General features: G+C 40.7%; 1 protein-coding gene across 1 annotated transcript in view; it reads right to left on the reverse strand.

The window, feature by feature from the left end:
• The window catches only part of ANO2 (anoctamin 2), a 202,078-nt gene that overhangs the window by 117,876 nt on the left and 70,356 nt on the right, over positions 1-13,846 (reverse strand). Inside the window, exons 6-8 of the mRNA XM_075210223.1 lie at positions 4,490-4,544; positions 3,598-3,649; positions 18-73 (exon numbers count right to left, since the gene is read on the reverse strand). Coding sequence (XP_075066324.1) covers positions 18-73; positions 3,598-3,649; positions 4,490-4,544 — 163 coding nt within the window. The remainder of the gene's footprint in view (positions 1-17; positions 74-3,597; positions 3,650-4,489; positions 4,545-13,846) is intronic.

Below are 13,846 nucleotides of genomic sequence, written 5' to 3' on the forward strand. Positions count from 1 at the left end.
AATAAAATGCAACTTACATCATGTAGAGGATATGCAGAGTCGTAGACATTATTTGCTATCAATGTGGTAATACCTTAAAAGATAACAGATGATCAGTAGCTATACAACATGATATATTCAATAATATATTTATTATATGGATGCAAAGAGGAAGCCTAGGATTTTCCAGTTGAGTCTTTTCTTGATATAAATATATAATAATAAAGACATGAAACAAATACACAATGGGAAAATATATTAACAAATTGCCAAACGCAAAAACAAAAATTGATGGTAACTCGTAGAGACAAGACAATTGCTTGTATCTAACTAGATCTTTGAGAGTAAACACCCCTCCATTGTGTTAATACAAAATGCACATACCATAGTACAACATAACAATAACGTCTTACTAAGCAAACTAAAACTAAGAGGTCTATTTATTAAAGGTTAATAAGCCTTAAATTCTGAGAAAAGGGGATTTTTCACAGGATTTAGGACACCTCCCTAATCACCAAATTTCTGGCTCAACTCAACTAGAGTCGAAATTAGATTGGGAGACCTGGAAGTAGGGCGATATGTAAGTGTAGATATAGCTGCCTGGAGGTAGGCTGGAGATCTAGTGCAATGATAATCAATGGAGACAATGACCGTCACTTCTGATTGGCTGATAGCCTATTGACCCTTCCGGTACTTAAATCATTAAGTAGATATGAAGTAGCGGCCCTCTATTTGCATTAGGGAAGAATTACATTTGATTTTAAAGGAGAAAACATTTTCTATTGAACTTCATTTTAAATTGTATTTCATTACATTTTATATTGAAAATACAACTTTCACATTGATTAATAACAGTCCAGACACTATTCTCTTTGTGTACAGGACAGTTCATTATAATATTATCTTGTATACGAATAGGGTAATGCAACTTTAGCATTTACTGCTCACGCTGTGAAGCTGCACCTCTATACTATCATGGGGTATACACTTGTACACCTGAGATACATCGAGTACAAATACTACTTTCTTAGAGCAGGATACATCCGGCGGAATATACACTTTTCTTTGTGTGTCTTTTCCGATGTACATTCAGGGTGCAAATTAGAGATGCTCACTGACCCCCCGTGAATTGGTTTTGGATCTGGATTAGCTTCGTGTTTTGGTTTTGGTTTTGGCAAAACCGCCCTCGTGTGTTTTGGCTTTGGTTTTGGTTTTGGATTTTTTAGGAAAAATCCTAAAATATACTAATATCACATAATTTTGCTCTTTTTTGTTCCTACATTATTATTAACCTCAATAACACTAATTTCTAGTCATTTGCAGTCAATTTTGACCACCTCACAGATCACAATATTATTTCCAGACACTTTCGGACAAATACTGCAGCGACCTGGCTGGATGGTAAGCGACAGAGCAATGACACAAACACACGGCAGTTCCTAGCGCATCTAGGACACATTGGCACACAGCAGTGGCAGAAAAGAAAAAAGGGGGGTCCGCCCTCCCTCCCACCCACCGTTATGTTGGATCTTAAAAAGGAATCCAAAAATCGCGCGATCCAAGATCCGACGACGTCACAATGACATTTTGCCTCGTTTCCAAATCTGAAAAAAGCGTGAAGGGGCTCGGTACTCTGATCTGCTAAGTTCGGGTATATTCGGTTCTCGGGAAACCGAGCCTGAGCATCTCTAGTGCAAATGGGTTCAACACTTCATGATCCCCATAGAGAACAATGCTTTTGTTCTTTGATTTTGCTGGACAAAAATAAATCCTAATAATGCTAGCGCAATACAAAAAAGGAAAAGCAGAAAGCTTGGTTCCCAGAAAGGCATCAGGTTACAGTCAGTCTCACAGGTAGTCCTGGAGTCTCTCTCCTTGTGTCAAGCCAACGTCTTTACTGCATTTGGGGAGTCTGGGTCACAATTAGTATGTGTAAATGCCAGTAAAAACACAATTTGAAACAGGAGCAGAAATGATGGAAAGATTGTATATACACCTGCGTGTATAATAACGTGTCAGCAAAAACACTCCGTTATTGGTCCAAGTGCCATGAAATACTGGAAAATTTAATAACTAGATCCTAAAATATTAGACTCAAACATTTAAAAAATGACAAAGAGAAAATAGACTTATAGAACTATTGCATCCCAACCTAAAACTAACTTGGAGGTGAATAGTATTTAGATTAAGCAGCTATATATATATATATAAAATGAAGCAATTTCTGCCTTTTGACTATAATTTACTGGCAAATTTTCAGTGGATTTGAAAACAAAAATTTGCAATCTACACTCTTATAAAGCTTGATAGTAATAAACCATAATCTAATTCTATTATACTTATTCAGACATAGGGGGCTCACCATACGCAACAAGTCCTGTGCACAGGACGTTAGCATAATAAAATCCTATTGTGTTTTTAAATAACATAATCAATGTCAATTTTTTTGCATGATGTAGGATAAAAATGGATATGGTAAACTGCAACCACAAGAAACTAGGTAACAGGTTTAAAAAACAGGGGCACCGTCAAAAACAAAACGTTTCCAGGGAGATATTATCAAAACGCCTTTTAATAAGAACCTCAAGTTCACCCAGCAATTCCCATCAAAAAGTACCAAATTTTGAACCCCCAAAAACGTCATCATCTTGGCCCACAAATCCATTAGCTTTCATGTTAAAAAGGACAAAACTAGAGACTGACATTATAAAACAGCACAGGTGCTGCGCTTTTGCACTTTTGAACTTTCTTAAATGTGTCTCCTGATGTTAATCAATAAGTAAATTGCCCTGTTAGCTACAGTCTATGCTACGACATTTGTTTAACCAATTCTACCTTTGTACATATACATAAAATGGAATCAGAGCATAGGCAAACCGAGGGGGGGGGTTCCTAGTGCCTGGAAACCCCCCTCCAACCCTGGGGCACTGTATACTTGAGGTGGCTGGACCTTGTCCTCGCTTCACACGGCTCTGCTTGAAAAGGGTAACAGTAGTGCACGCAGCATTGCCCATGTATATTATGGGGATAGGAAGAGTTGGAGAGCAGCCAAGCACTGTCTAAAATTATAGCCACACCTCCATGCATGCTGGTCACGCCCACTGGCGGCGTGGTATGGAAACCCCCCTCTACAAATCCTGCGTTTGCCCCTGCATAGGGGAACATTTTGATTTTTAAATAATAAGTAACTTTCACAGGATGGAAACGAGGGCACCGTGGTGCGATTCATGTGAATTGTATTAGTGGGAATTACTGCACCCTTCAACCGTCCACTCTGACTTTATAAACCTGAATCTCTCCGTTTCTACACCCACTTAACAAATGATCAACCTATCGTCTCCAGTCTATAACTAATGAAAAGTCAGTATTGTTTTACTGTCACGTACGTAGAGTTTAGAACTACAGTGGAATAAAACCCCATTACTTATAAATCTGTTCAATTTTCCTTGAATTAAAGTACAGACTAGAAAGGGTATTTTTAAAAGTAGTATTTAAATGTATTCATAGTAAATTTACATACCCATTACGTATATTCTATAGTTCCGTCTACACTGTATCCCATTAGTAGGTCATGTAACTTGTAAATTATATAGGCTAAAAACAAAAGCTTACACATACCCATACTGTATTTGGCCTTTGTACAAGATGTTCGCTTTAAAATCTCATGCACCTGGTGGAAAATAAAAATGATTTATTTAGAAAGAAAAAATACATTCTTAGCATATTTAAATATAAGTATTTAAAGTCCAAGGGCCTGATTCATTAAGGATCTTAAATGAAGAGGTATCTTATTTCAGTCTTCTGGACAAAACCATGTTACAATGCAAGGGGTGCAAACTAGTTTTTTGTTTTGCACATAAGTTAAATACTGACTGTTTTTTCATGTAGCACACACATACTTGAGGCTTATTTGTACACTGAAATTTAAAGTTGATATTTGTGTGCTACATGAAAAAACAGTCAGTATTTAACTTATGGGCAAAACAGAAAACTAGTTTGCACTCCTTGCATTGTAACATGGTTTTGTCCAGGAGACTGAAATAAGATACCTCTTCATTTAAGATCCTTAATGAATCAAGCCCCAGAATATTAGTTTACATTTTACATTCCATATCAAACTATTCAACATATCTGGCTACTATTAAAAGTGCTACTATTAAAAAACAACAATAAATAAATATAAGTAATACTATAATAAATATATTAGTTTCTGTAGAGAAAAAAATATACTTTCAATAGTCTAGACTAAACTTTGCTTCAACTAATAAACACATTAAAGTACAGTATTAATAAAGGTGAAATCTTGACACAATCAAAACACTACAAGCCATTGTGACAGTGTAGATCTGTCAAGCATCTGGACATACAACACCTGGTTGCATTTTTGTGTTGCTAAGTTACTCATAACAAAACATCAATGGGGCCAGACTGAAGACAGAGGAATGTGAGGTGTCTCAGCAAACACTGTTGAGTATAAAAATAAAAGACTTAACGCTTTAGACATACTTACTATCCGACTGCGCGTTGCATTGTCAAAAAACGTGTCCTTGTCTTTAATGTTGTACCTAAACATATACATATGTGCAAAATTAATATCTACATAAGCTTGTTGTTAAGAATACGAATATTTAGTCCTAATACACAAGTGACACAAATATGAGATAAGTAAGCAAACTCTATCCTTATATTTGGCAAGTGGTACTAGCAACACTTATATTTGGAGAGTAGTGATGTCAGTCATATAAAATATGACTAATATAGGGCAGCACAGTGGCTAAGTGGTTAGCACTTCTGTCTCACAGCACCGAGGTCATTAGTTCAATTCCCAACCATGGCCTTATCTGTGTGGAGTTTATTTGTTCTCCCTGTGTTTGCGTGGGTTTCCTCTGGGTGCTCCAATTTCCTCCCACACTCCAAAAACATACTGGAAGGTTAATTGGCTGCTATTAAATTGCCCTTAGTCTCTCTTGGTCTGTTTGTGTGTATATTAAGGGATTTAGAATGTAAGCTCCAATGAAGCAGGGACTGTAGTGAGTGCTTTGCTATATACATAGTCGATGATGATATTTAAAGAGTAGTGATGTCACTTACAAGTGAAAGTGTTCCGTAATGGAACATACAACTTCCAGTGAAGGCAAAACACCCCTAGAGATGAGGATCACATCGTATAAGCCATGTGCTTTGTTTTAAATTGAAACTTGTTTATTATAAGCAATTTTTAGGGATTCTGGTTTTTAACCCAAAAAGCCATAAAAATCTGAGGACTTTCCTGACGTTTTCCATTTAAACCTGAAAAAGACCAGAATTTGATTGACATTTTGGGTCCCCGCTAACAGCATTCAGGGACCTTCCACACGCTCCACTGGCATTTTAGCAAGTTCCCCTCCAATCAACTCTGCTCCACCTTTCATAGAAAGAAAATGGGAGTCTCCATGACTGGACCAGCTGATTCACATCCGGTTTCAAGATCACCGCTAATTGTAGTGGTTCTAGGGCACTAGGGGACCAGTAACTACATACTTCTGCCCCCCATAATAATAATATCAAGGGGACCTACCTCTTTAATCTGTTTCAGTACTGTACTAAGTTACCTCTTCTAGCTCACAGCTGTCCTCTGCTTGTAGGACAGTGTGGACTTCTTCCAGCTATAAACAGCTCCTGTTTCCTCCACTACAGATCAGGGTTGGGCACCAGACTTATCACTTGGGGAACTACTTCCCTGACTAACTGGAAACACAGAGGTAGATATAAGACTGATAGACCTGGAATAAAGTGGGGTGTGGAAAGTAACGTCGTTCTGACACTTGACAGAGGTCAACACTGGAGAGCCACCATGATTCTAGAAGTCAGCAAGGATAGCTGTTTTATGGGCCTCCAACTCCCCTCATTGCAAGGGCACATAACAGCAACATGGGCTGCTACCAATATCACTCCAATGTGCAATGTGTTTTGACATGGGAGGGGAGCCCCATTCAGCATTTATCAAATTAAACCACTTGTTTATGTATCTTGTCTACTGTCGTCAAAGCCCATTCCATGGTAATAAGCACCAGTGATCAGGCTCCTCGTTTATACTTTCCCTTAAAACAAGTTGTGCTTACAATGCTCAGGTCTAATCAGAGATGGTTATCAGCAAAGGATACAGGGCACCAGACCAATGAAACCACAGGGATAAACCATGATTCAAGTGCAGAGACGCAGAAGACAAGGTTGCCTGGTCAAGTTCTGCAACAGTCAGGGTAATTCTACATCAAATCAAGGTCCAGAATAATAGTCCTGGTACAAAGTCAAGGTCAGGGTAGTCAGATAACAGACACGATCAGGAATCAGTGTCAAAGTACCAGATAACCACAAGAATCTAACAAACCTATTACAGGCACCGCACAGCCTGTATCCTAGACCTACATAGAAACATAATGCTCATTCCTGCATCATGCTGGTGCGACATGGAGTATAGTAGTGGTGAGTACGCCTTCCAGTCACTCACAGCCAGGAGTGGAGGCGTACCAGCCCCCGAGGAGGGGCTTCAGGCTTCAAACCACACAGTTTGCTAGGCAGGCCCGCACTTAGGGGGAGATTCCTGCTACCCAGAACCCCCCACCCCTTCCCCTCCTCCACATGCTCAATTTATGTGATCCACGGGTACATCATCGAATTAAGTACTGCATGCAGGCCCGGCGCTCCCATTAGGCAAGGTTAGGCACTTGCCTAGGGCGCCGGGCTCTGGAGGGCACCACAGAACTGGAAATTAATTTTAAAACTGTGCGGCGACCGCTGACCATACCTGTCACGGCCGCCGCACAGCATTCAGATGCATGGGGAGGGGGGGAAGAGGCTATTGCTCACCACCGCCGCCACTCTGCTCCGTCTCCTCCCCTCCACTCACTAGTGTCAGTGAGTGGAGGGGAGGAGATGGAGCAGAGAGACGGCGGTGGTGAGACAAGGTAAGAAAAGACGGGGTGAGGGGGGAGGAGGGCGCCGATTTTTGCGGGGGGGGGGGGGCAGAGGGCACCGATTTTGCCTAGGGCGCCATGGACCCTAGCACCGGCCCTGACTGCATGTGTCTTTGCACTGGGCTCCTGTCTGCTTTAATTGTTTATTGGGCAGGGACACTACAAACTACACCTCCCACAATGCAACAGGGGCAGGCTCCCATGACAGTTCGGGTCCTGATTGGCTGTGAAGTAGTCAGGTTACTGCTGGAGAGACTTAGCATAGCAGCTACTCAGCTCCTCCAAAGCGCTGAACATGAGGGAGAGTAGAGGCATAGTAACTATCAACTATTAGCTGACACACAAGTGAGATTCCCCATCATAGCCCTAGTCCTCCATCCTGCCCCATGCTCTCTTGGAGTCTGTTATTAGCCATGTTTGTTTTTCCCTTTATTTGAATCACAATTCATTGTAAAATATTACAGTCAGTTTTGTCATTATTAACATTTATATATTGGTTGTGATTCTTGCTAAGTTAAAAATTAATTTACAACCGTTACAATTTGTCTAAAAAAGGTGCCTGTTGCAGGCTTATGGCAGAAAGCTTTTTTTTCTCCCTTTATTCCAAAATCAGGCATTTGTAACCCACCCCCCTACTTTAGAAATCCTGCATTTGCCCCTGCTAGGAATTCCAGAATGGAATGTTTTCAACAGACGAATAGCATGAAGATTCTGAAGATTCTGAGCTGGGATGAAGGAACTTTCTTCCAGACCCTTTATGAAAACAGGAATTTCTGGACTTTATATTCTGGGTACCTTGAGCCTTTAGCTGATCAGTATTTTTGTCTGGTTTTGGAAGAGAGGCATGAGGGACATTTGGGATTCACAATAAGGAGGGTGGTTACAATCATATTGCAACTGGATTTAATGATTTGAACAAGTTTCAACAAATGTAGGATCTAATTTATTCTATGGTATTTGAAGCTTAATGTTCTTGGCGAAGAGCACACTCTATCCCCAAATTGATATTCCGGAGTTAGGGAGTGAGATTTCGCAGCATATGTTTTCTGAGATTACACTGCTACTTCTACAATGAAGGGTCATTTGGGATTTGAATGAATTAGAATTGAGGCTAAGCTAAAAGCCTTATTTAATGGCTCTGGTGCCGGTATTGGAAGAGTTTTCAGCAGCCTCATCATTGGTTATGCCAGAAATCTTTCCTTGAAACAGCAGCTAGTGTCTGAAACTATGGATCTTTTTGATGTTTGCTTTCCTGAACCTTCTCATAGGACCAGTCTCAAAGATGTGCTCCTTCCCTAGTAAGGTCTGTGATGGGAGCACTGTGAAGGGAACATTTTTAACAAATTGACAATAACATTTGGAGACACCCAAAAATGTTGAGTCCCTTTAAAATTAAGTGGTTGAATCCATAAAATATCCTGTACTTTAGATGGATCCACCGAGGACCCATTATCTAAAGAATAGAACAAGGAAAAGGAATGTTGGCAACCTCAAAGATACACTTCTAGTTTGGCATATAATCTATAAAGTTCTAGTAGGACCAAACAAACATAATGTCTGCGTTCAGTAATAGGAGAAGAAAAATATAAAATATCATCCAAATAAATTATAACAGATCTACCCAAAAAAATCTCTGCAACTCTCATTGATAAAGTCTTAGAAGACCATGAACCAAAGGGAATCATTAAATTATAAGACCCTTAAATGTCTAACTCTATGGCACCCTGTAATGTTGTAACTAAAAAAATTTGAATTGAATGGTAAGGGGTATTAGTTGAAAGTTACTTTACTGAAACCTCAATTGTCAATACAGGGCCTTAAACTAACATATTTTCACCTTCAACGTGGATAAAGGAAAGGTCTAATGAAGTCCCCTTTATAAATTTTAATTCATATATCCTTTCATTGCCAGAGATCCGGATTAAGAGCATAGTTTTTCCTATTGGGACTCATACATCCGGGAAAGAAATCAATGAGAATTAAGCCTTTTGAGGCTGTGAAACAACACATCAGCAATATCATGGTATAGAAGAATTACATTTCCAAGATTAATTGTGGCCAAGCAGTCAGACGAAGAAGACAATTCCAATAACAAGTCTAATTCCACTTAACAATAACTAACTGTTTCCATTCTATCTGGGGATTATGCTAATTTAACAAAGAAATTATAGATCGTTCTAGTCTGCCTCTTTTATTCATGTTTGGTTTTATTATTTTTTTTGTTTTATTTTGCCATTTGTATTTTTCCTGGTTTTTTTTTTATACATATTTTAGATCTAAGTCTTAACAATAGCCACATGTTGTTCCAACCATTCTTTCACTGTATTAATCTGTTAATCTATTCTATGAATCCATAATCTATCCAGTGGATCTAACCTGGATCTAACCTTTCATCTTCACTCCTCCAATTTTAAAGTCCCATTGTTCTAGAAACCATCTACTTTAAAACACATACTGCTCTTTCTAAATACTTTTAATACATTTGGTGTACTGATGTATCTATTACATCTCCTCTGCCCATTTTCTTTCATTAAATAAAAAATGCAATTTCAGAATGAAGGCAGACAATTTCCAAAAATATTCCAGAGGAAACAGAAGACACAATCTGTTCTGAGACCATTCATTGCTACTATCCTGAAAGTAATAGACAAGGGAATATCCAATCTACTAGTTAATGAAACAGCTATAAAAAATGACTAGCGGATGCTGAATCTATAGGAACTAAGAGAGTGATCTGGTCAAATTCCCTAATATAGCTACAGAGAACTGCATCCTTAAAGATCTGAGAAGTTATCGGATTGCCCAGGTGAGTCGCTTTGGGCTTACTTAGGCACAGATGCTTAAAAGTTGTTTGCTGCATCCCGGAAGCTGCCATGAAGATATCCTAACCCTGGAAATAGTGAACGACCTTTCTTGTTCTACATCGCCGCATGCGCACTAGTCCTATCCGCGGCCGCGGTTATTACTGCTCTACAATCAAGGCTTCCACATCTGACAACTCATATGCTTTGGACCACAAGGAGGTATCTCCAAAAGAAACACAGCGTCTCTGCAATGAAGCCCAAATTAGGGTAAGTCTGGTTTACGTTTACCCTGCTACCATGTGATCTCAGTGGACTTGCTTTCTGCTTTCACTAACCAACAAGGTATTGGGCTGACGGGTGGTACGCTTATTATTCCGAAAACCCACTGGGGAAGGAAGATACCCAGGTATCACCATTACCTGATACAATATTCTGGAGTCCATTCTTTTCTTCCCTATAAGGAACATTCCAGAATATTTCGACTACTACTGAATACAGATTTTTCATCTACGATTAACATCTATTTGCTGAACTATCAGCGGGACATTGAGGCTTATGTTACACCACTTGTCTTTTTTATCTACCCAGACTTTTTGCATCTATACTGATATATATATACTAACTAAAGTACTGAATTATTTAAGATCTTCATAAGATGCTATATATGCACACAGGTGGGGATTGGCCATTGAACCTACCCGGAATTTCCCCGGTAGGCCTGTGGCCACAGGAGGCCGCCGAATGTTTTTTGTAGGGGGTTAAAAAAATAAAAATAATTATAATTAGCCCGATTAAGGACCTGGTGCCAGCAGGGGGCAGTGTGGTGGCCACGGATCCCTCTCTCCAGAGTGACTGCCGGATGTATCATGGGACGTGCACCACGTGACAGGTGCAGTCCCATGTGTGTGCGCGGTGCAACGCAGAGGAGAGGAGTCTCCAGCGTTATTAGGTAAGTGTGAGGGAAAGGGGTGGGGGCGTGTGCTGCCTGCTGTCATTGAGGGAGGTGGGGCTGCCTGCTGTCATTGAGGGAGAATAGAGAGGGGGGCTGTCTGCTGTCATTGAGGGAGAAGATAGGGGGCTGCCAGCTGTCATTGAGGGAGAAGAGAGTGGGGGGGCTGTCTGCTGTCATTGAGGGAGAAGAGAGAGGGGGGCTGTCTGCTGTCATTGAGGGAGAAGATAGGGGGGCTGCCAGCTGTCATTGAGGGAGAAGAGAGTGGGGGGGCTGTCTGCTGTCATTGAGGGAGAAGATAGGGGGACTGCCTGCTCTCATTTTTGCTGCTATAGTGTGTAATATAAGGGAAGGGAGGGGGGGCTGCCTTAATAGTACTTGGGTGGGAGGTGGGCTATTAATTTAAAGGTGGAATTTAGGTGGGCTAATTATTTAATGGGTGCTATTTTATTTGTGGGGTGACGGTGGGGCAATTTAATTTATTGATGGGCTATTTAATTTAATAGTGGGGCCTATTAAATTAAGATGGGGTGACGGGACCTATAATTTAATGCTGGGGTGCTTTGGGGCTATTAATTGAATGTGGGGCTGAGTTTGGGGAGGAGGGCTATTTATTAAATCTGAATATGAATTCTTTCATTCCGGGGATGGTTGTGGGAATTGGTAATATTAAACCTAAATTCTATAAATTTTTTGCTGTGGTTGGTTGTAGGGATATAGATCTATTTATTAAATGTATTTACTATTAATTTAAAGTCAGGACTGGTTGAAGGGAAATAGATCTAATTATCATATATGAGTACTATTATTTTAATCTTGGGGCTGGAAAGAGGCCTAATTATTAAACGTGGGTGCTATTGATTTAATGCTGTGGCTGTTTGGCGTTTTCTAAATCTCATGTACCCATTATTTTTTCCAAATAGGAAATTCCAGCATTCCGGAATCCAGACAAGCAGCAACAGGTCTAAGACACCAGCAGCCACATGAAAGTGACAAGAAGAGGTAGTAGAGACCAGGACAGTCTGTCAACAGTCCTGAAACTGTTGGAGCAGTCCCGAATTTGGGTGACTGTCTTGCTTATTTAGGGTTTGGTCTGACTACAAGTGGGAGGTATGTCCTGCTTCACACCCAGTGGCGGATCCAGGGGGGGGCGATCGGGGCGATCGCCCCACCTACCAGGGGCTTGCTGACGACGGCTGCACATTATGTGCAGGTCCGTTCTGCAGGGACAGTGTGCTGCCCGGCTGCTCTGATTGTATTTTAAACACAATCAGAGCATTCGGGCAGCACACTGTCACTGCAGAACGGACCTGCACATAGTGTGCAGCCGCCGGCAGCCTCAGAAGGCAGAAAGGGGGCCTAAACACCCCCGCCCCCCCTAAATCGCCCACGGTACACCAATTATCTAGATCCGCCCCTGTTCACACCGTTCTACTTGTGAAAGCAGAACTGTGTGCACCTAACAGTAGTGCTCACAGTGTTGTCTAAAATATGTTTAGAATGATAACCCCTCTGTTTTAAGTGCCCCAGGCCCCGCAGAGCCTTATATCAGCTCTGGTGATACTTTAGTGGTTCTTGCATTGATACCATTGCCTGCCTTCTACCTTGCACTGGTCCCATTCTCAGATCACTTTGTTGAACATATGGCCAACCCCATTGCACTGACAATAACATGAATCCTTCCTCCTTTGTACTTAGTATATCACCAGCAAACCCTTGGAATAGCTCTCTCCTTCACGTATACCATTGTCTGCCAACCCTTCCTGCACTGTTATTAATTCAAACCACCACCAATCACTGGGCATGTTTAGGGCTCATACACAATTGTTACAAAAGAAGTGTTTTCTTGCAGATGCTTGAAGCATTTCGCACTGGACAGCTATTTATAAGGATTATTTTGAATGTATTTTTTTGAAACACACAGTACACATATTTATATATATATATATATATATAGAGAGAGAGAGAGAGAGAGAGAGAGAGAGAGAGAGAACTGGCTGGTAGTTTTCATTTCATGACGCCAGGGAAAGATACAACAGTGCAGTGAGGTGCTCATATGCTGCTCTGGCAGACTGATCAAATACAATTGTGCCAACAAGTTTCGTAATAGTTAAACTTATTAAACAAAGTCAGATAGGTTTCTATGAAGGGAAAATTGGAAGGATGTGTTAGTATGCAAATGCATTTATGTATTTGTATAACAGAAGATTGGCAGCTTTTTCCCTGCTTTGCTTTAGAGATGACCCACTGTTTCTTAAGTCATCACATCTAGGGATTCCTAAAAGTTACTACAACCAAATTCCAGTATGTCTAAATCCCTCCTACTTTTGTGTTAGCCCCACCTACAGTTTTGACCCCGCTCACATGAGGCCACTTCAGTCATTTTTTTCCAGGGTCACTTAAAGTTCCCAATCCGCCCCTGTATGCACATATGGGATATTGTTTATGAATGTCTATTTAGGCTGCTGTTACTATAGCTGTGTTATAAACCATTACACCACCACATGTGCATTGTTATAATAAATTAAATTGTACAGAAGGTCCATGTCTCTTAGTCATATGGTTATTAGACATAGGTACACCTCTGGCGTACTAGCTTTGCGCCAAGGGCATACAACATTATTGTTTGTTGCATCCAAACTATAGTAACATGCTAAAGGGGATTTTACCCACCATTATTTAAAAGCCCCCTACTTCCACACAACATCATCATCATCATCATCATCAACATTTATTTATATAGCGCCAGCAAATTCCGTAGCGCTTTACAATTGGGAACAAACACAGTATTAAAACAATACTGGGTAACACAGCCAGAGAGGTAAGAGGGCCCTGCTCGCAAGCTTACATTGTACTTAGCATGAGGTCCCTACTCTGAGATAAACTCTGTTTGACCATTCAGCCGGCTCCTTACAATTAGCGGATCCTCTGCTGGTAACTGTCTCTTATGATCAGGAACCCACTATGGTTTCTAGTTGTGCAGAGTTTGTATGTTCTCCCTGTGTTTGCGTGGGTGTCCTCCGGGTGCTCCGGTTTCCTCCCACACTCCAAAAAACATACTGGTAGGTTCATTGGCTGCTATCAAATTGACCCTAGTTTATCTCTCTATGTCTGTCTGCCTGTGTGTGTCTTAGGGAATTTAGACTGTAAGCTCCAATGGG

The sequence above is a fragment of the Mixophyes fleayi genome, chromosome 4 (assembly GCF_038048845.1).
Source record: "Mixophyes fleayi isolate aMixFle1 chromosome 4, aMixFle1.hap1, whole genome shotgun sequence".
Taxonomy (NCBI): Eukaryota; Metazoa; Chordata; class Amphibia; order Anura; family Limnodynastidae; genus Mixophyes; species Mixophyes fleayi.